This window comes from Natator depressus, chromosome 6, assembly GCF_965152275.1.
Source record: "Natator depressus isolate rNatDep1 chromosome 6, rNatDep2.hap1, whole genome shotgun sequence".
NCBI classification, from domain to species: Eukaryota; Metazoa; Chordata; order Testudines; family Cheloniidae; genus Natator; species Natator depressus.
The window spans coordinates 82140930-82162400 of record NC_134239.1 but is presented as its reverse complement, the minus strand read 5'-3'; the positions used below and the strand labels follow the sequence as shown (position 1 = coordinate 82162400).

At 40.2% G+C, this 21471-nt stretch overlaps 1 protein-coding gene across 2 annotated transcripts in view; it reads right to left on the bottom strand.

Moving 5' to 3' along the window:
• Window positions 1-688: 688 nt before the first annotated feature.
• COCH (cochlin) overlaps window positions 689-21471 on the bottom strand; it is a 42446-nt gene continuing 21663 nt past the window's right edge. Inside the window, exons 5-12 of one of the 2 annotated variants that reach the window (XM_074957092.1) lie at window positions 17892-18025; window positions 16417-16479; window positions 13749-13793; window positions 13516-13663; window positions 10639-10742; window positions 5662-5888; window positions 4261-4777; window positions 689-2737 (exon numbers count right to left, since the gene is read on the bottom strand). In XM_074957092.1, the coding sequence (XP_074813193.1) occupies window positions 2562-2737; window positions 4261-4777; window positions 5662-5888; window positions 10639-10742; window positions 13516-13663; window positions 13749-13793; window positions 16417-16479; window positions 17892-18025 (1414 nt within the window). In that variant the 3' untranslated portion in view covers window positions 689-2561. The remainder of the gene's footprint in view (window positions 2738-4260; window positions 4778-5661; window positions 5889-10638; window positions 10743-13515; window positions 13664-13748; window positions 13794-16416; window positions 16480-17891; window positions 18026-21471) is intronic. The other variant, XM_074957091.1, reaches the window with a different exon arrangement.

Genomic DNA, 21471 nt, shown 5'->3' with positions numbered 1-21471 from the left:
TGTACATTTTAGTGAGGTGGGGTTAAGAATTTTTGTGCATGCTCGTTCCTGAGCTTACAGTAATTGGGGTTGTATGAAGAGTGCAATCTGTCCTCACTGGCTGCATCAACACTTAAATGTTTAGCAACTCTCCCACTGCTGGCTAGCACCAGTCTACAAGCATTTTTGGCACCATGTCTTCTTGTTTTGACTTGTTCAGTGCAAGCATAGACAACAGCGATAAACACACTTCCAGTAGGAGCCCTAGTGTAGACAATTGCTAGCATTTGTGGAATTTCACAAGCATTAGAACAATGGCTAAGTTTTTTCTAGGGTGGAGAAGGTCATATGCATGACTGTAGCCATATTTTGTACCTTTTTAGACATTTACAATTAAATATTTCATTGTTTTAAAGATCCAAACTTGACCTGTTTGTGTGTTCAAGGGGTGTGTCTGTGAAAAGCTTTGTGGTTGTCCCTTCAACAACAATAAACAGAAAAAAATTGTGCACCACAGAACTTGTAAATTCACTAACTGGTGAGTGTGTTTGTATTCAGTTATTTACATTTACCATCATATTTAGCATGGAATATTGTTATAATTTTGCTATTAGTAGACTCAACAATCATGGACATATGTTACTAGTATCCTTTCACTTTGGGGTTTTTTAATGCAATTCAACAATTTAAAACAATACTGATATTTGGATTCTTTATGATGTTTGCTTTATTGATGTATTCAAAATGTATTATGGGGGTTCAACATAAAATGCTTTTTGCATTACTGACTATTAAAATATCTAGCTGCAATCTGTCTAAAAGTTTACTTGCAGTATGTGTATTTTCATATCAAAAGAGAGCTAAAATGTTTATAGTCTTCACAATGTTGATATTTTACTTTGAATACCTGGATGATTCATACAGGAATACCTGAATACTGTATATCTATAAACATATACAAAATTAAGGATAACAATTAATAGAAAAATACAAGGCATCCTTGCCATTCATGTTTAGTGTAATATATAGCCAGTCATAAGTTATTAAAAAAATACACTACAAAAAGCCTGATAAATAGGATCCCTTCTGTATCATTCGTAACTGCTTAGCATTTTACAACCAAGAGCACAAAATGAGAAAAATGAAAGAAACCCCAGACTGATAGTTGAACAGGAAAGTGCTCTGGTTTGGTAACAAAAGCTTACTACCTAGGAACCAGCTTAGAAAAAAATATTTGGGCCAAAATGTATTGTCCACTTCAGATACTTGATAGATGCCTTACAATGAATTTTTAAATAATTTTAACCACATGTATGGATGCAAATATAGACACAATCAAATGGAAGAGATTTTCAAAAGCTATTTTTCATATTTTAAAAACAATGAGGGTTTAAATCTGTTCCAAGTGGCTTCATAAAGAATTGCTCTAAAAGTTATCACCTGCTGGCTATGATATCCTCTATCTTTCTTTCTTCCTACTTACCTCCCCTCCACATGGTTGAGTAACTTACTATAGACAAGTTAAGGTTAGTGATCTGAGCTCATTTTGGATGTCAGTCTGTATGCCCTCAATTCCAACTGAAGTCTCTAAGGCCCTGCTTGGAACTTTGTCTCGTCATTTGCACTTGTAAAATGTCAATGTAAAACACTATTGAATAAGTATGGTAGCATTTTACTCCCACATGTAAATGACTGCCCAGCGTGCAAGTTAGTGGAGAAAATCAGGCCCACTGAATTTACTGGGAATTTTGCCATCAACTTTAATAGGAGTGGGAAGACAGATGTGTAATAGCTTTGACCATCTAGGCCTTGGGCAAAACTATCTCCCATTGAAATTGATGGGAATTAGGTGTCTCAATACCTTTGAAGATCTAAGCCTAAACATCTGATAGGATTACTCCTTGGGAGCCGGTGAAAGTGACCAGGTATTCTTTTGAAACCAGATCTACCAGCCAAATTAGTGTCATTGCTGTAGAAAGCTCTCATCCAATAGATTGCTTTAATCTGACACACAACCTCTTACAAACCATCCATTGTAATAGTAGCTGAAGTAGCTGTTGCACAAATGGAACACTGAAAACATTTCTGTGAAAACACATGTTCCCAATCTTGTCTTTTCATCACAGTAGTGAGAGAGCCTTTTGGAATAATTCAAGAAACTTCAACTGTATATATTGTATACAAGGTGTTAGATATCTAAAAGTATATTAATTTTCATGTGTGAGGAGACATTCAGCAAATGACAGCCCACAAATGTCAGAGCTAAGTTACCTTGTATTTTCTCTATATACATACAGCTGATATCTGGTACCTTAAATGTAAAGTATGCTTAACAGCCCTTGATTTATATTTAAAGCTAATATTTAAAATTGCTTTTGGCAAAATCCTGCAGTCCCTAATCAAGCAAAACTTGCAATGATGTAACTGGAAGCTTTTATTTGAGTTTAGAAAGCAGAGTGTGATTCTTTGTATCTTATCCCAAGACTTTGACTGTGTATTAAAAGAATGGGATATTTGCACTGTAGAAAGACCTTCCCAGCTTTCTTGATTTAGTTTCAACAAAGTGACCAACAGCCTTTCCTCTACTGTTTAGAGTTCAAGAAATCTCTACAAATGCCTCTAACAACATCAGGAACAATCTGCTCCAATCCTGTGAACTCTCTTGTGAAGAAATTGTGCGACTCTCTTGGTTCAGAGGCCATGTCTTTCAGATCATCCAATGGTGCCCAAGCAATACCAATAGAGAAGACTGTAATACCTATAGTGTTATAATAAAAAGAGACCACATGTAAGCCCAAGAAGTTTGTAGATACAAGGAAAATAGCTCTCCAGCTTTACATTTGCTGGATTAATTTCGACCCCCACCCACCCCCTGAAAAAAAAAAAGCGTGTTTTCAGTACATGCAGCTGGCCAGAGACAATGGGACTCTTTCCACTAGACTTCAGCAGGAGCAACATTGGGTCCTAAATATTTGGAACCAGAAGTTTTTTGCTTAAACTTAAACAAGTTTATAGTAAGAAGCATGGGGCAACTTATAAGGCTAGCATTTTAGATATTTTATAATACTGCCTATGAAAGAAGTAATGATATCATTTTTTAAACTTTGATTGGACACAGGGAATGGAAGTCTGATCTACTGTGTACTAGACACCAATTTAATCACTGAAAGATTTTCTGAACAATAAGACTGAATCATTATTGTGCTCAGTCAGTTCTCTCAAGTGACAGTAGTTCAGGGAGGCTCTTTAGCCAAACCACTTTCCTCCCCAGTAAATGATGGTAGTAGTCTAGTTTAATACCATACAGGCCTTGAGTTTGAGCTGACAGTATTTTCTTCTTTCAGATTCTGAATTTGTAATAACCTGCTTTTACTTACTTATGTAAATTTACAACATTTATACCGTACATAATGAGACAGGAAAACAGCTAAAGAGCAATGACTAGAAAAGGACCAATACATTGCATCTGTAGTTTTGGTGAGTAGAGTGCAAGAAATTTTCCAGTCTGAAAACAGGCTATTTGGTTCAAATACTGTAATGTCAACTGATTCAGATAATTTTCTTTACAAGTGTCGTATAAAATTATTTAAAATGGGTTGGGTTGTTTGGTGTTTAGAGCAGAGGACAGGGAATGGGGAAATTTAGTTTCTATTTCCTATTTCTAGCTCTGTGACCTATAGGAAAACATTTAACCTCAGCTAGCATATTTGTAAAATGGAGTTAATATATTATGCTGAAAAGTGCTAGTAATGGCTGCCATCAGGGAGCTCTTGGATCCAAAGACAGTCAGTGGGTGTGCCAGGCATTCCTTCAGGTTCTACAGAAGGAGCAATCAAACTCCTTCATGTATTGAAAACAGCTGTAGACAGTGGAGGTGATGGCCCAAGGCAATAGGTTGTGTGGCCAGCCAGAGCTAATGAAGATAGCTTGCGGATTTCTAAGTAAGGAAGTTGTCTGCTGCTGTTTGTTGCGACTATGTTTAGAGAAACAAGCCTTTGTGTGCCTATTTTATAAATAAACAAGATTGCACAAGAATACACCCAACTCATATCACTGATTTCTCACCCTAACAACCAACCTTTGCAAGGTCCTGAATTGTGGCTAACTGGGCCAAAGGGGCAACAACACTTCACCAGCTCACGGGGGCAAAATGAGATTGAATTAATGTCTACAAACTTCTTTGTCATCCACCCCCGCCCCCCACACCCTGGCCAGTGAAAGACACGACAGGAGTGTGAAATATTGACCTCCAGTTTCTTTTGTTGTGTTTCAGTCATTTACCTGCTCTGTGTGCCGCAGCAGCAGGAGCTCTAACTTCGTCATACGACTGACCGTCAGTCAAAACAACAAGGAAATTTTTGTTGGGTCCATCTCTCACAGGTCCAAACACGTTTCTGGTTGTGAAAGAAATGGCATCACCAGTAGCGGTACCACCACTCATGTAACGAATGCCCCGCACAGCAGAGAGAACCTTCTCCTTTGTGGCATAATCAGTGAGGCTGAACTCCATGCGTTGATCATAGGTGAACTGCACAGCTGCAATTCTGGAACCAGTATCGGAGATCTCAAAGGCTTTGGCAACATTACTGATGAATTCAAGCATGAGGCGGAAGTTGCTGTCTCCAACACTGCTAGAGCCATCTATCAGAAAAGCTATATTGACAGAGTTGTAGCAAGTTTTGCTACACAGCATCTGCTCATGAGAACACAATTTTTGGACAAGAGGTTTTACGTATTTGGTAGTACCAAACCAGGTGGGTATATGGTAAGAGAAGAAGCCATTATTTCGACAGACAGCCTGTTTAAAAACAAAACATGCATACAGAGATTTCTGTTGAATGTACTATTAAAGGTGTATATAAATAATTTAATTTAATAGTTTGATAGGAAACTAGGGTCTGATTTCCCCCCACCAGCCTCCCTGAAATGCTGACCACCTGGAATTCCAGTTGAAATTAATGGTAGCTGTAGATGCTGATCTTCTCTAAGAATTAGCAGTATTCATAAAAAGATGAAGGATAAAAGCTGGAAGTTCTAATTATACATTTCAAATGTTGAATAAAGAGACAATTAATGGGCATACAAGTATGTAAAGCATGGAGGGATCTAGATTTTGCTTCAAAGTATAATTACCTAATTTTCTGAGATTGATTCTGATTTTGCAAAAACAATTTTGTATGTACTGTTAATTGTAGATAGCAACAAATATAGTCAGATGTCTGTATGAAATTACAAATCAGGTAAGTATCTAGTTACTATTATTTTTGTTAGCAAGCAAGGATGGGCATAAAATTGTGGGAGGCAAAACAGTGTCCACAAAAATGAGTAGAAAACCTGGCTCTAAATAACTTTTTTTTAAATGGCCTTTTCAACATTTATGGAGGAGTCTCATATAATTTAATGGCATAAAACCAAGAGGGCTATACAAAAATTATAGCAAAAACCTTTTAGAATTTAATAGTGACATTTTTCCTACAGAGTGCTAACCATCCTTTAGAATTCTATACTGGGGATATAATTCACCTATTCTACAAGATGGTTGACAAACTCTTTTAAAACTCTATTACATATGTATGACTTTTTCATTTGGAGTTCAGGCTGGAGGAAACTTAGTCATTTGAAGTATGTAATACCCATGAGTGAAGAGTAAATTACAAATACATTGAGGACATTCTCTCATACCTTGTCAACAAAACCAGCATCTTGAACCATTCCCTGTTCCTCAGTTGTGGGTCTTGCTACAGACACAATGAATACGTTAATGCCAAATTCTCTGGCCACTATTCCAGCTTCTTCTATATCATCTGAGGGCCAGCCATCTATGAAAACTACGATGATCTTAGGAATCCCTCCGCGTACTCCATTTTCCAGAGAGAAGAATCTCTGAGCTGTGTGTTTCAAGGCTTTTCCTAGTTTTGAACAGGAAAAGGAGAATTTGAGGAAGCTATTTCACAATTGGGAAATTGGGTTTCTGTACCAGAGACAAAATTTCTCGATACTTTAAGTGACTGCTTCTTGGAGCAGCTGGTACAGGAACCCACAAGGGGAGAGGCAACTCTCAATCTAGTCCTGAGTGGAGTGCAGGATCTGGTCCAAAGGTAACTATAACAGGACTGCTTGGAAATAGTGACCATAATATAATAAAGAGAGTACTTGTGGCACCTTAGAGACTAACCAATTTCTTTGAGCATAAGCTTTCGTGAGCTACAGCTCAGCTTATGCTCAAATAAATTTGTTAGTCTCTAAGGTGCCCCAAGTACTCCTTTTCTTTTTGCGAATACAGACTAACACGGCTGCTACTCTGAAATCTGCCATAATATAATAACATTTAACATTCCTGTGGTGGGAAGAACACCTCAACAGCCCAACACTGTGGCATTTAATTTCAGAAAGGAGAACTATGCAAAAATGAGGAAGTTAGTTAAACACAAATTAAAAAGTATAGTGACTAGAGTGAAAACCATAACAGAGGCTCAACTTAAATGTATACCCCAAATTAAAAAACACAGTAAAAGAACTAAAAGAGCCACTGGGGCTTAACAACCATGTAAAATAAGCAGCGAGAGATAAAAAGGCATCTTTTAACAGATGGAAGTCAAATCCTAGTGACGTAAATAGAAAGGAGCATAAACACTGCCAGATTAAATGTAAAAATGGAATAAGAAAAGCCAAAAAGGAGTTTGAAGAATAGCTAGCCAAAAACTCAAAAGGTAATAACAAAACAAATTTTTTTAAGTACATCAAAAGCAGGAAGCCTGCTAAACAACCAGTGGGGCCCCTGGACGATCGAGATACATAAGGAGCACATAAAGACGATAAAGTCATTGCAGAGAAACTAAATGAATTCTTTGCTTCAGTCTTCACGGCTGAGTATGTTAGTGAGATTCCCAAACCTGAGCTGTCTTTTGTAGGTGACAAATCTGAGGAAGTGTCACAGATTGAAGTGTCACTAGAGGAGGTTTTGGAATTAATTGAGAAACTTAACAGTAACAAGTCACCGGGACCAGATGGCGTTCACCAAAGAGTTCTGAAAGAACTCAAATGTGAAATTGTGGAACTATTAACTATGGTTTGTAACCTTTCCTTTAAATCAGCTACTGTACCCAATGACTGGAAGATAGCTAATGTAATGCCAATATTTAAGAAGGGCTCTCGTCCTGGCAATTACAGACTGGTAAATCTAACGTCAGTACTGGGCAAATTAGTTGAAACAATAGTAAAGAATAAAATTGTCAGACACATAGAAGAACATAAATTCTTGCGCAAAAGTCAGCATGGTTTCTGTAAAGGGAGATCATGTCTTACTAATCTATTTGAGTTCTTTGAGGGGGTCAACAAACATATGGACAAGGGGGATCCAATTGACATAGTGTACTTAGATTTCCAGAAAGCCTTTGACAAGGTCCCTCACCAAAGGCTCTTACGTAAATTAAGTTGTCATGGGATAAGAGGGAAGATCCTTTCATGGATTGAGAATTGGTTAAAAGACAGGGATCAAAGGGTAGGAATAAATGGTAAATTTTCAGAATGGAGAAGGGTAACTAGTGGTGTTCCCCAAGGGTCAGTCCTAGGACCAATCCTATTCAACCTATTCATAAATGATCTGGAGAAAAAGGGGTAAACAATGAGGTGGCAAAGTTAGCAGATGATACTCAACTGTTCAAGATAGTTAAGACCAAAGCAGACTGTGAAGAACTTCAAAAAGATCTCACAAAACTAAGTGATTGGGCAACAAAATGGCAAATGAAATTTAATGTGGATAAATGTAAAGTAATGCATATTGGAAAAAATAACCCCAATTATACATACAATATGATGGGGGCTAATTTAGCTACAACTAATCAGGAGAAAGATCTTGGAGTCATCGTGAATAGTTCTCTGAAGATGTCCATGCAGTGTGCAGCGGCAGTTAAAAAAGCAAACAGGATTTTAGGAATCATTAAAAAGGGGATAGAGAATAAGACGGAGAATATCTTATTGCCCTTATATAAATCCATGGTATGCCCACATCTTGAATACTGCATACAGATGTGGTCCCCTCATCTCAAAAAAGATATACTGGCATTAGAAAAGGTTCCGAAAAGGCAACTAAAACGATTAGGGGTTTGGAACGGGTCCCATATGAGGAGAGATTAAAGAGGCTCGGACTTTTCAGCTTGGAAAAGAGGAGACTAAGGGGGGATTTGATAGAGGTCTATAAAATCATGAGTGGTGTGGAGAAAGTGAATAAGGAAAAGTTATTTACTTGTTCCCATAATATAAGAACTAGGGGCCACCAAATGAAATTAATGGGTAGCAGGTTTAAAACAAATAAAAGGGAGTTTTTCTTCACTCCAGCGCACAGTCAACCTGTGGAACTCCTTGCCTAAGGAGGTTGTGAAGGCTAGGACTATAACAGGGTTTAAAAGAAAACTGGACAAATTCATGGAGGTTAAGTCCATTAATGGCTATTAGCCAGGATGGGTAAGGAATGGTGTCCCTAGCCTCTGTTTGTCAGAGGGTGGAGATGGATGGCAGGAGAGAGATCACTTGATCGTTACCTGTTAGGTTCATTCCCTCTGGGGCACCTGGCATTGGCCACTGTTGGTAGACAGGCTACTGGGCTGGGTTGACCTTTGGTCTGACCCAGTATGGTCATTCTTATGTTCTTATGTACCAGTTGAGTAGTACTGGCCTTAACCCTTTCTATAGCGGGTAAAGACTGTTCAAACTGAGGGGGACACCAGAGACTGGGCATGCCACCTCTCTACAGAGAAATTTAAAAACATCTTGTGGAAAGATTTAATAGATCTCTAGGATTTGTAATTTTAGTTAATCAGATAGAACTTTCCTGGCTGTACTGCCAGGATTATAAATTAAAGGATTTTTTAAAACATTTTGAATTGTTTTTCACACTGACTTGACTGGGAGAGTAACACACAAACATGAGTACACTGACCTTCAAAACAATAAACCAACCTAGAAACATCCCTATTCTTGCTCCAGAATAATTTCCATTACTCTGGTTGGAGGTAAGGTTGCCAACTTTGTAATATTTTAAAAAACGGACACGCCAGCAGGAGTGCCGGATCTCCCATTCCCCCTGAGGACCTGCCCCTGCCCTCTTCTTCCCCCCACCCCCACCCCAGGCCTCACCGCTGGCCCAAACTCTTCCCCGGAGGCCCCGCTCCTGCCCTGCCCCTTCCCCCTGAGGTCCTTCCCCCCCCCGTTAGCTCCTATTTCCTCCTCAGTCTGTCACTTGCTGCTTTTCCCCTCTCCCTGTGTGGTTCAGATCTGACTGGACACCATCAAGTCCCCTTTTTGACTGGACTTTCTGGTTGTAAACCGGACACCTGGCCACCCTAGTTGGAGGACTTAGATCTTTCTAAAATGTAGAATTTTCAAAAAGACCTTAGAAGACTGAGACACAAATTCCTCTCTGTTGGTATGGTGTAAATCTGGAGTTACTCCACTGCCATGTATGAAGTTACTGTGGATTTATCCCAGTGTAATAGCAAAATTTTCTTCTGGGAATTCCAGGTAACACTGAAGTTTGAGTGGCCTGTAACTCACAAATCAATAGAAAGTACAATAATTTCCAACTGACCAAAAGTAAGTGGAACTTTACGTGTAGGTCTAGTCAGCCCTGTGGAAATAGATACTCCAAGGAAGCTCACTTGAAGTGGAAGGGTGAAACTCAGGCAGTGGTGGAAGTAGATTTTAACTCCTACCCCACCCCCTCTCACAAAAAATGTTCTGTGACTAGAGCCCTGCGCGGATATAAATTTATATCTGTGGATAGAAATTGGTATCCGCTGAACCACAGGGCTCTCCCAGGAACTGCAGTGGTGAAAGGAGCAGAACTTGGGGCTGACGCTCCCGAGAGCCAACACCCCACACTGGCATCTCCTCCAGCATGGCTGTACCGCCCTCAGCCCTGTACTCCGGCAGGGCTGTACAGACCCCAGACAGGAGATGCAGCTGTGTAGAAGGGCTGGAGGTGGGGCTGGGAGGCAGTACAGCCGTGCCAAAGGAGCTGCTAATGAAGGGCGCTGGCTCCTGGGAGTGGCAGCCCCATGTTCTGCTCTTTTCACCGCTGCAGTTCCCAGGAGTGCCCTGTGGTTCAGCGGATACCAATTTGTATCTGTGGATATCCGCAGCCACGAGTATAAATTTGTATCTGCGCAGGGCTCTACAATTCATTCTTGAAAATATCTTTCTGGTATGGCATACTGGCAATAAATGTCTTAATGGTACGGTGTACCTGACTGTACCAGCTTACTACCACCACTGAACTGAGGGCACTGTTCCTCTTTGCTTCATGACTTAATGTGTATATTTTTGAGATATTCTCCTTCTTCTTCTCGTATTTCATTTCCCTTCAGAAACTCTTTTTTGATATGCTCTGATTACCCCAGACAGTCTGAAAATCATTCTACTATAAATGATACATATTTGTTTCAGGAAACAAAGCTGTTCCCTGTGAAGAAATCAGTGACTGTTTAAACAGTGGAAATTACTATCAAATTTGTATTGTGGGGCAATGTTATGTGGAACTTCATCTTCTAAAAACTTTGAATTTAGGACAGGCCAACATTTTAATACAAAACAAAATGACAACAATAACATTCCTTGGGTACAATTAGTTCTTATCCGGTCTCTGATCAGATTTGTACCTACCCGTATTGGAGTTGCCTCCTCTGAAGCCAATTTCCTTTATCGCAAACAAAACATCTTTTGCCACAGTAAAGTTTTTCAGATAAAATTCAGTTTTTGGATGCTCACTATGTGAAAAATAAAGTAACCAGTTAAAAAACAGACATACATGACAAATCTTAAAATAGAAATGAAATGCCTTTTAGCCTGCTTAAGAGCAGAATCCAGGGTTCTGAGTTTTGTCAGCAACAGTTAATGATATTAATTCTTAAAACAAAGTAGGAACCCTCACTCTTTGCAGTATCTGTGATTATCTCAAAGACAGCAGAAGGAATCAAGTTCAGAACAGAGGTCTTAGCAGGTAAGAAGGGAATGATTTTCATTCATTTTAAAGTGTATTCATTTGCTGTTTTTGTATACTGTTATAGGGACAAATTTTGCTCTCAATTATACCTCTGTAAATGGAACTACTTTTTGAGTCACATTGGAGTAAGTGAGAAATGAATTTGGCCACTTTTTTTTATTGTTGAATTTGGATCTTAAACATTTGCTAAATATATATATATATATATATATTTTAAATTTCTTTTAAATGAAAATAGTTTCAGAGTAATTTAATTTGTATGCTAGCTAGTTACTCTTTATTTAAAAAAAGGAAAATTTTAGCTGCAATGAATTTCACCCTCTGACTCCTAATCTAGGATGAACAAAACACTAAATTAAAAACTAGTTGTCATGTGAACTGTAAGAAGTACATTTGGTCTCACTTGCAGTTGAAAAGAACAACTGTTATGAAGTCAAGGTCTTGATGCAGCATCAGATGGACTCCTATGCCTATGCAGAGTGGGATCTGCATAAGAGGATCCCAGCGCAGGACGAGGACCTAATGCTGCTTTTTTTTTTTTTTTTTTAAAAGATATGAGGATCTTTGGAGGGCAGTTGCCATGATCCATTCCCATTAAAGGCTTGATTCATCAAGGTACTCAACTCCAGCTGACTTCAGTTGCTCAGCACTCTGTGGGATGTAGCCCCAAGACAGCCATGTTTGCCCATTAGATAATTACTCTACTTTTTGGAACTGATTCTCCTCTCATCCCATTTTGCAGTGATGTAACTCCATTGAGTCCAGGAGAGTTCCTGTTTTAAGTGAAGGACTCAAGCCCTGTGTCTTAATCTCTCTTCAGTATTCCATACACCCATTACATAAGACTTTCTCCAAGCCTTTCAGTTCAAACAGTTGTTTTGGCTATTTATAAATTTCCTGACAAATCCCATGGTTTGGAAGGTAAATTATTACAAATAAATGAAGCCGAACAATAATAATTCTCCAGGAAGCAAAGTTGTCTTTGCTAATGTGGCCAGCAAGTAATGTTGCAACAATTTTCTTTTCAACTGAACTGGAAAAGCTGACATGGTAGTTGATCATCATCTTGATAAAAAGAAATTCAATTCCCCCACCCCCAGAAATTTTTGGATCCTTTTGTTCAGTGTCTATTTTAATAATGTTTAGTATCTTTTTTGCACAACATTCACACGATATCTATCATTGTTTCTTGTTGACTGTATTGGTACCTATAATTTAATACAGGCTTGTTGAAGGATGTGGGAGAGACCTCACTTGTTAATCCACCAGCTATTTCCGTGTTTAGAAGAAACTTCCTTTAGACCAGAAGCAATTGCCAAAGTGGTTGGGCTTTGGAAAATAGTCACCTCACATAACCAGCTGCCCAGGACTTAAATCCTGATAATAGGCAAACAAAATTGTGAGAGGTGTTTTTTAAAGTGGGGGGTGAGAGCATTAGGCTATTGGGTTGGCCGTTGTGGTACCTGACAGTTTTATGCTATAAGCCAAAATACAACCCAATGTTAAGTCTTTTTTTTTTTTTTTTCCCAATTTTCATTAACACGTTTGGAAGTATCAGTTGCTATAAGCTGATCAAGGATACTCCATTTTGTGTGATATTAAAAATTACTCACCATAATATCAAAAATGGCCAAGTTTTAGAATCCCCACTTTGCTGAGATCTTTTTTTTTTTTTTTTAAGATGAACTACATGACCGTGAATGGTGCTGGCAGCCCTGGAAGCCCAAGTCCTCCCCCCTCAGATCAAGGACAGGGCAGGCAGCAAGACAAACTTCTCTCACCCTTCCACATCAACTCACCTCAAAACTAACATAAAGGAATGCTTGCTGGAGATGAGAGGATAGTTTGCTCTCTATGCCCAGTCTCTCATTGTGGTTGTCAATTAGTCCCAGTTGTGCTTTTGTGTACTGGACACCAGTCCAATCAGAACTGGACTGAAACCACAAACACACTTCATATAGATGAAACAACTACCATGAAGTGGTTCAAACTGTCATTCACTATGTACCATTATTGGGGTTGGGTATGAACTAGGGACTTGGAAAAGAAAGGCTCTGTGTCCCACTACCATTATCCTAGCCCAAGTAGTACCCAACCTGAGGTCTGTGGACCAAGAGTGGTCCAGAGAGAACATGCTGGTAGTATGCATAGACCTGTCTGGTAGCATGGTGCTGGCTCTACTTGTTTTCTACTGCTAACTCATATTAAAAAAAAAAGTAATACTTCCTTAATATTGCTCCTGTTGTCATGGGGATACTACTGGATCATCGGTAGAAAGGGAGGTGTCTGTAAGACTCGCTGTCTCTTAACAATGTAGTTCACATTAGGAAAATCTTTAGAAACCTCTGTCCTAAACCATCCAGTCCCCCCAAATAAACTGATTTTAGTTGGATGTCTCAACTACAACAGTTCCTAAGCAGAATGTTATAACTTATACTACTCAAGTAGAGGTCTGCTGAATAGGATATTTTTATATGTTTCAGCTTTCTCATTTTAATAACTCAGTGACTAGAGTTTTCTTATAACGTTGCAGATACCTGGCTTGCACAACTCCCACATGTGGTCCTTCGGTTCCAATTCCCAGCATCACAGCTACTTTCCCAACAAAGTTCTTCTGCAAATTAAATCTACGCTGCCCAATATTGTAGCTTCCATCAATCAGAAAAGCAATATCCGTTTTACAGTCTGTGAACAGCCAAGATAATTAGATTAATTGAAAGGCAAATGAACAGGAATTTTCTTTGCGTGAGTTGGCTATGTGGGTTCCTACCTTTGTTCCCAACCTTTTTCTCAAGAAGTTTCTTCAGTCGTTTATCTAGAATGTAGGAAACAGCAGGGTTATTTAGGGGACAAGAGGCTGAATTGCATAAACTGAAGCTAGAAGAGGTCAAGACGTTAAAAGCTAGGTTCTAATCTTGCCATCTGTCCTGCGTGAGAGGTGGCACGTATGTGAGCCTTACAATTTTCTGAATGCTCCTTGGGATTCCAGCCCTGATTTCCCCTCACCTGGGGGGGGAGAAAAGTTCCTCTATCCTTTTTTCATGTATCAGAGGGGTAGCCATGTTAGTCTGGATCTGTAAAAGCGGCAAAGAGTCCTGTGGCACCTTATAGACTAACAGAACTATTGGAGCATAAGCTTTCGTGGGTGAATACATGTTGACATTCATCCGATGAAGTGGGTATTCACCCACGAAAGCTTATGCTCCAATACGTCTGTTAGTTTATAAGGTGCCACAGGACTCTTTGCCCCTTTTTTCATGGTGTATCTCAACTCCCCTTTATGCACCAGCTACTTGGCTAGGGGTTGAGGTGGACAGTGGGAAGAGGAGTCAGGGCTACTCCCAATGGAGAGTAGCAAGTGAATAACCTGCTCTCCTCCCCACAACCAGACTCATAGTCTCTCTTGCACAACTAAATGCTGTGACACTCTACCTCCGAAGGAGTTTAGGAGAAAGGTCTTAACACAGAGTAATATGTAGGACAGATTCTGCCAGAGGCGGCAACTGTAACTGTGAACATAGTTTAAAAAAGAATGTTAAGCTCTCAGAAGAAAAACTTTGCAGGGCATGAATGTTAGACAGGTTGGTGGCCCATAGTGGCATTCCATCACCCAAATGTTAATATGGGGTCAGTTGTAACTTTGCCCCAAATATGGAAGAGTACGTACCTATACTGCCCCAGGAGCAAAACAGGACTCAAACTCAGAGTCCTGTGCTTCCTAGTTTTCCCTGCCTTCAGGAAAGATATACCTTGCCTCAGATCTATAGTGGTGCAGCACACTTCCCCCAGGATGCTGGTGCAATTACACTAGTTAGTATGTCTGGGGGGCAGGAAAGAGGAGGCAAGACTCTGTCCATTCCCCCATCCCTTCTTGCCGACTGGTGCAGGAGGGGTGTAGTGCCCCTGCAGCAGCTGCTCCTCCCTTTGTGCTTCCATCCACAGCACGGGTAGCCGGTGTATTGGAGTAAGGTATACCTTATACTGTCTTACCCTCCTGTATGGTCCTGAAGGACTAGCTACAATCTGGCCCTATGTTATTAACTCGTCACACACAATGACAGAGAAAAATATTGTTACTGCTTCATCTCTTCAAAAAACAATTTAAAGCAAAGTCCTTTGTCTTTGCCACTCTGTGAATATAAGACTCAAGTTATGACAACATGAAGTAACAATATTTAGTTGCAGCACAACAGAAAATTGATACTGCTGCTTCCATGAAGGAAGAAGTGAAGAGAAAGGAGTTGCTCCAGGAGCCAGGAGGGATTCATGGTTGCTAGAAACTCAGCTTGGTAAAGAGTTTACTTTGTTTTGATCTGTAGATTGAGTTTCATCAAACCCTTTATGTATGTGTGCTTCTAACAATTATCATGAGGGGCAAGATGGACTAGTGATTAGACGTCTTCACAGCAAGGATTGATTCTTTGACCAGTGAAAATCCTGACAAGGAATTACACCCTCTAGCTACACCCAAGAGTGCATTCACACAAGACTGTCCATCTTTTTTCTGGCTCTGTCCATTGCCAATGTATCCACTCCAACTCCAATATTGTGCCAGAATTTTTCCATACTTTCCTGACTTTGACCAAAATCGTGGCTGCTGCTGTTGGTTCTTTGAAGTGCAGTAGCTGAACTACAAACACATGGCTGAGTGTAAAATTTGGTGGAGGGAAAAGCAGGCACTTAATTTTTTTATATTCATCTTTGTTTTTCAGAAATACACAGGCTCAAATACTGGTAAAGTTATGGCAACCTTAAACCTGTGGTAGTGAGCATCAGTCGTTCCTCCTCACAGGCAAACCTGGGAGAATGAAAACCATTTCTATAGCTTTGTCTACTGTCATCTGAGCAGTTATGGGATCATCTTGACTTTGAATACAATGTGTAATAATGATGACTTGGTATTGACTTATTTCCTTTTCAATGTTTCTATATCTGATCTGATCAAGACTGAGTACAACTGCATGAATGACAAGAATTCTCCAGTCTATCCTCGACAGTGCACCCGTCACCATGGTATGAGGATCTAAACTTCACCAGTACACTGAATCAGACAGCCAACTCTCTCTCAAATTCCCTCTCTAAAAAGGAATGCATTCTCTTCATTTTCATATCAATCACTTGATGGAAATGAAAAAGCCTCTGAGCACACAACAGGTTTCCTCGTTGAGTTATCTGTATGACACCACTGTGTTCACTCAAGTTTCTACCAGTTTACACCAGTATAACTGAGATTGGAATCAGCCTCATAGATTACAAATGCTACCTGATATTGCCTGTTAAGTATATTGGGTAAAAAGTACTGATACGTGTAACTTTATTCAAAAGATGAGTTGATTGAGTCTTTCCCTATCAGGCAGCCATTTACACATGAGGGTACATTTCTCATATAGTGTGGAAGGCTTCCCTTGGGAAGATCATCTATTAGAAATGTTTCCAACCTCTAGAGGGGTGTGCTGTTGATAGTGGTCGTCCAGCTGCTTCAAGTGCTCCACTCTTGGTCCCTGTATAATATTGAAAAGATGAATTCATTGCATCTCACTGCAGTCAAATTACATTGCAGGTGTTTAAAAAGTAATCAAATTTGAAAAATGTACAATTGATGAATAATTACAGCACATCTAGTTTATAATGGCCCGTGAGCTAAGGCAGGTACGTTTTATAATTTGTAAAAGACAAACTCAGACAGCTATGGCTCCCACTGAAGCCATCTGGATTTGATGTCACTCAGCACCACTCAGAATCAAGGCCTTAATTTGTAGTGGCCACCTTATGGGAATTACTAGTGTCTCATAGACTTGGCAGGTAGAATTTATGTAAACAGTTTGGCAGCACTACAGAAAATTTTAATTCTCCTGTAAAATAATAGTCCAGAAACTACAGAAGCTTTCTTCTGTCGATGTATACTTCTGAAACCAAAGCTGCAATGAACAACCACAGCTTTGCAAAGGGTCATCCTCAGATCTATTCCACCTGATCCAGTGATACTTGTGACCCTGCTTGCCAAAAATCCCTTTTATAAAATTCCTCGTCCCAATACTCTTTAGAGAATGAAAGCCCTAACCAGGCATGATAAAATAGACACATAGCTGAGTCTCTTCTTACAGGTAGATTTACTGGATATACTGAAATCCTGACAAGGAACAAGTTTCACAGAAGACCAGGTTTTATCTGTCTGTGTGATGGAAGGTAAAGGAGGAAAAAACTTGACTGGCCATCCTTTAAGATTAAGGTAGATCACCAAATGCCAGTTAACTGATTGTACAGACAAAATTTTCTTTAAGGATATGTGAACCTGCAGTGTAGAGGTTCAAAGGAGACACTTAAGCACATTATTATTACCTAACTAAGGTCCTGATCCTGTGAGGTACTGAATTCCTATGGGAGCTGAGCACTGGACAAGATAGGGCCCTAAATGAAAAAACATACAATGTGGTGTTACTGACCTACATAATCCCCTATCTTTATTCAGTTTCTCACAAAATGAGGATAGGAATTTTCCTGGAGGCCTTTGGCAAGGTTGCTTTTTGCGCCATTTTCCTAGGATGAAGGCTGTAGCATTTGGTACACTCAGAACAGTAACAGACTGGTCAATGGGTACTGGTGCCCAGATCCTCAATGGGAATTGAATTCAGTGGGAGTTAGGTGCCTACATACCTTTTGAGGATCTGGGTCTGAGTAACTCAAGTCTGCTTTATGTATCAGAGTCAGCAGCAATCATTGACTGAATAGTCCAAATGGAATAGTATGGTAAGGCGATTATAAGAAAATGGAGGATAAAACAATGAGAAAAGGAGAAAGTCAGTCATTGTTTCTACAGCACACTGTATAGCCACAGGCCACTGAAAGGCCTGGACAAATTTCTGTTAACATTGCAAATATACTTTACTAAATAATAAATACTTGATCCACCTACCAGCCACTGAGAAAGATGAAGCCCATCTAGCGAGCACCTGAGACTGGATCCCATTGGCATATATGGCAGAGTAGTTCTCTTGTCCTGGCAGGGTCTGTACCCTTACAATTCCTCCCGCATTGGTGATCACGCCTCTGGGATAAAAGAGGACGGTCTTACCACAAGGCCAACTAAATACTTCACAAGTATAAAGTAACATTTTTAAAGAGGCATTAAAAAACCCCCAGAAAGGACAAGGTCCTTAATTTTTTAAATTATTTTACTATTACAACCAACTAAGCTAAGTAAAACTATGGAAAAAAAAACCCTACAGCTGAGATAAGCAAGGATGGACACTGCTGAGACTCCATCTCAGGCCGAGGTGTTTGAGAAGAAACCGAGGCTATTTCACCCATGCAGCTCTATATAGCCATGGTGCAAAGCACAGGGCAGAGTAGAGCACATGTGCAGGCCAACTGGACACTGCTACCTAAAAATCTCAGGCGGAAGGTGCCTGGGACGCATGCACACCTGACATGGAGCACCCATAGGGACACAACTTGAAGAAGAATCAATGGCCCTGGTCAAAAGAGCTAAAGAAGAAAACTATAAGGGGTGAAGGTGAGCTCCCAGAATTTCTACTGAACCTGTTCCAGCACAGTGCTGTATTCTTAAATAGGGAACCATAGAACGGTTTAAGAGACTTCTGGTTAGGAATCATGAGTTGTTCTGCCGGTCCAACAAAGGTATAGGTTGTACTGCACTGATCTAGCACTAGATTGATACTAGGAGAAACCAACCAATTAAACAGCTACCTCACTGGTTGCCAGTAAAAAAAAAAAAAAAAAAAAAAAAGGAAAGAGGCACTACAGGACATTGAGGAAATGTATCAGGAAGACATTATTGAACCTTTGACTATGGGTTCACCCATAGTTCTGGTTAAGAAAAAGGAAGGCAGCACCAGATTCTGGGTGGACTATAGAAAATTAAATGAAGTCACTTTAAAGGATTCTTATCCATTACCATGACTAGATAGTACCATGCATGCTATAGCAGGTTCAGCCTGGGTTTCCTTCCACACTGGATCTTAAAAGTGAGTACTGGTGAGTAGAAATGGATCCAAAAGACGGGGGGCGGGAATTGCTTTCACAGGAGAACAAGACTAGTGGCAATATAAAGTGATGGCTTTGGTCTTGTGCAGTGCACCAGACATATTTGAAATGCTAATGGAGAGGGTAGTACATGGCATGTCCCTCACAGTCTGTCTGTTATCCCTATATGATATCCTGGTGCATGATAAAACCTTTGAACAGGAACCAAACCATTTACAAAAGGTCTGTGAGATGCTGAAGGCAGCCAGTTTGAAACTGAAGCCAAAGAAATGTGAGATGTTCCAATAAAGGTAATCTACTTGGGCACACAATTAGTGGGGAGGGAATTTTCACTGACAAAAGAGAATTGAGGTGGTACAGAGCTGGCCAACTCCCAGACACTTATAGATGTACACAGTTTTGCACGGCTCTGCTATTACAGAAGGTTCAGTATTGCAAAAATGATGGCATAAGTTGGGTGAGAAAGGGAAACAATTTCAGTGGTCAGCAGAGTGTGATAAGTGTTTTTCAGAGTGTGTGTTCAGAGTTGAAAAAGGCTTCACTGACTGCTCCATCTTGGCCTACTTGTGTTTCAAAACTCGTTGGACAGAAAGGCTGGTGCTTATGGTTTGGCGGAAGTATTGACACAAGAACTCCAGGGACTTGAGAGCTTACCGTAGCAAAAGTCTACGTTCTCCTGAGAGAAATTATTGTCCCACCTGAAAAGGAACTCCTAGCAGTGGTTAAATCTATAGAATGTTTTTATCACTATTTGTATGGGAGGAAGTTTATGATCAGGATAGACCAAGCTTTTCTGCAATGGCTCTTTAGGTTCAGAAATCCTGAGGGACAGCTTGACAGATGGTTGGAGAAACTGCAGTGCTATGATTTCAAAATAGCACACAGCCCTGGCCATATGCATGTTAATGCTGATGCCTTGTTAATGCAGCCTTGCTGCAAATCCTGTCCTAAGAAGGAGAGCAAGGAATTAGTTGCTCAAAGGAATGGGTGTGACTCCCTTCCTCTAATTCACAGCAGTGCTCATGTTTCTGATTCATCCACTGAACCATGGGGTAAGGTTGCAGGAATGGACCAAGAGCAATTCAAAACTTCCTAAAGAGAGGATCCTGATTGTAGAGTAGTGTGTGACTGGAGAATCACCTTGCAAACGCAGCAACCATGGAATGTAGTGAACACCACAGTCAAAGCTTTCTAGTCACCGTGGGAAAGCTTGGAATTTAAGGATTAAATATTGTATAGGAGCAGGGTGAAACTCGTGGGTGATGGATCCAGATACCAGTTGGTTGTACCAGATACATTGGAAAAGGGGGTTCTGAGGTTATATCATGCTCTCAAAACTCCTGGACATTTTGGGGTTACAAAAACTTTAGCTTAGCTAAGCTAAGGGAGAATTTCTATTAGATAACACAAGCAGGATGTAGAAAGTTGGTGCAGGAAATCTGATCCTTGTGTTACAAAGAAGGGTTCCTCTAAAACTGGGAGTACCCTCTTGTAGCAATATCTTGTGGGGGCATTAATGTAGTGCATTGCCATTGATGTTCTTGGGCCCTTGTCCTGTGATAGAGGCTGGCAATTGATATTTGCTGGTAGCTATGGGACTACTATACAAAATTGCCTGAGGCTTACTCAATAAGAAATCAAAAGGTTGTGACAGTAGCAGAGGTCCTTGTGAATGATTTCTTCACCAGATTTGGGATCCTGGGTGAGTTACACATAAATCAGGGTGAAACTTTGAAACCAAAGAGTTTCAACAGGGTTGTGAGATTCTAGGGGTCCACAAAACTCACACCAGCCCGGCACATCCACAGTCTGATGAGACGGTCAAAAGGTTCAACAGGACTTTGGGGGTTCAGCTAGCTACCATTGTAGAACAGCACCAAGTGGCCTGGGACTAGCATATCCCATTCCTTTTGATGGCTTATAGAACAGCAGTCAATGAGGGTACAAAGTGTACTACAGCACTCCTCAGGTTTGGGCCCCCTCCCAGCAAACATTTTGTATGGAGCTTCTGAAGAGGAACAAAAGGGTTTCAACAATTTGGATGATGCAGAAACCCTACAATCTAAAACTGAAAAAGTTCACATCTTTGCTAGGAAAAATTTGAGAACAGCTGCTGATAAAATGAAAAGATTGTGACCTGAGGTCAGATGGGGAAACTTTTAAAAGAGGGGAAGTTAGTCTGGTTCCACAATCCTAGGAGAAAAAGGGGTAGGTGCTCTCAGTTGGATAAAATTTGGGCAGAACCCTCACAATAGTAACTCAAATAAGCAAAGTGGTGTGTAGGATACAGTTTGGTCCCAGGACTAAACCCAAAGTTATCCATAAGGACCACCTAAAGCAGTATCAAGGGGTATAGTGTTTCAGCATGGCTACTGCCCACATCTGAGACTGTAACTGGATGCTGAAGCTGGAAAAGTTGTGACAGTGATGAGTCCCCCACTCAAACAGAATAGGCAGGAATTTTGCCACAGCCAGCAAGTTCCACAGAA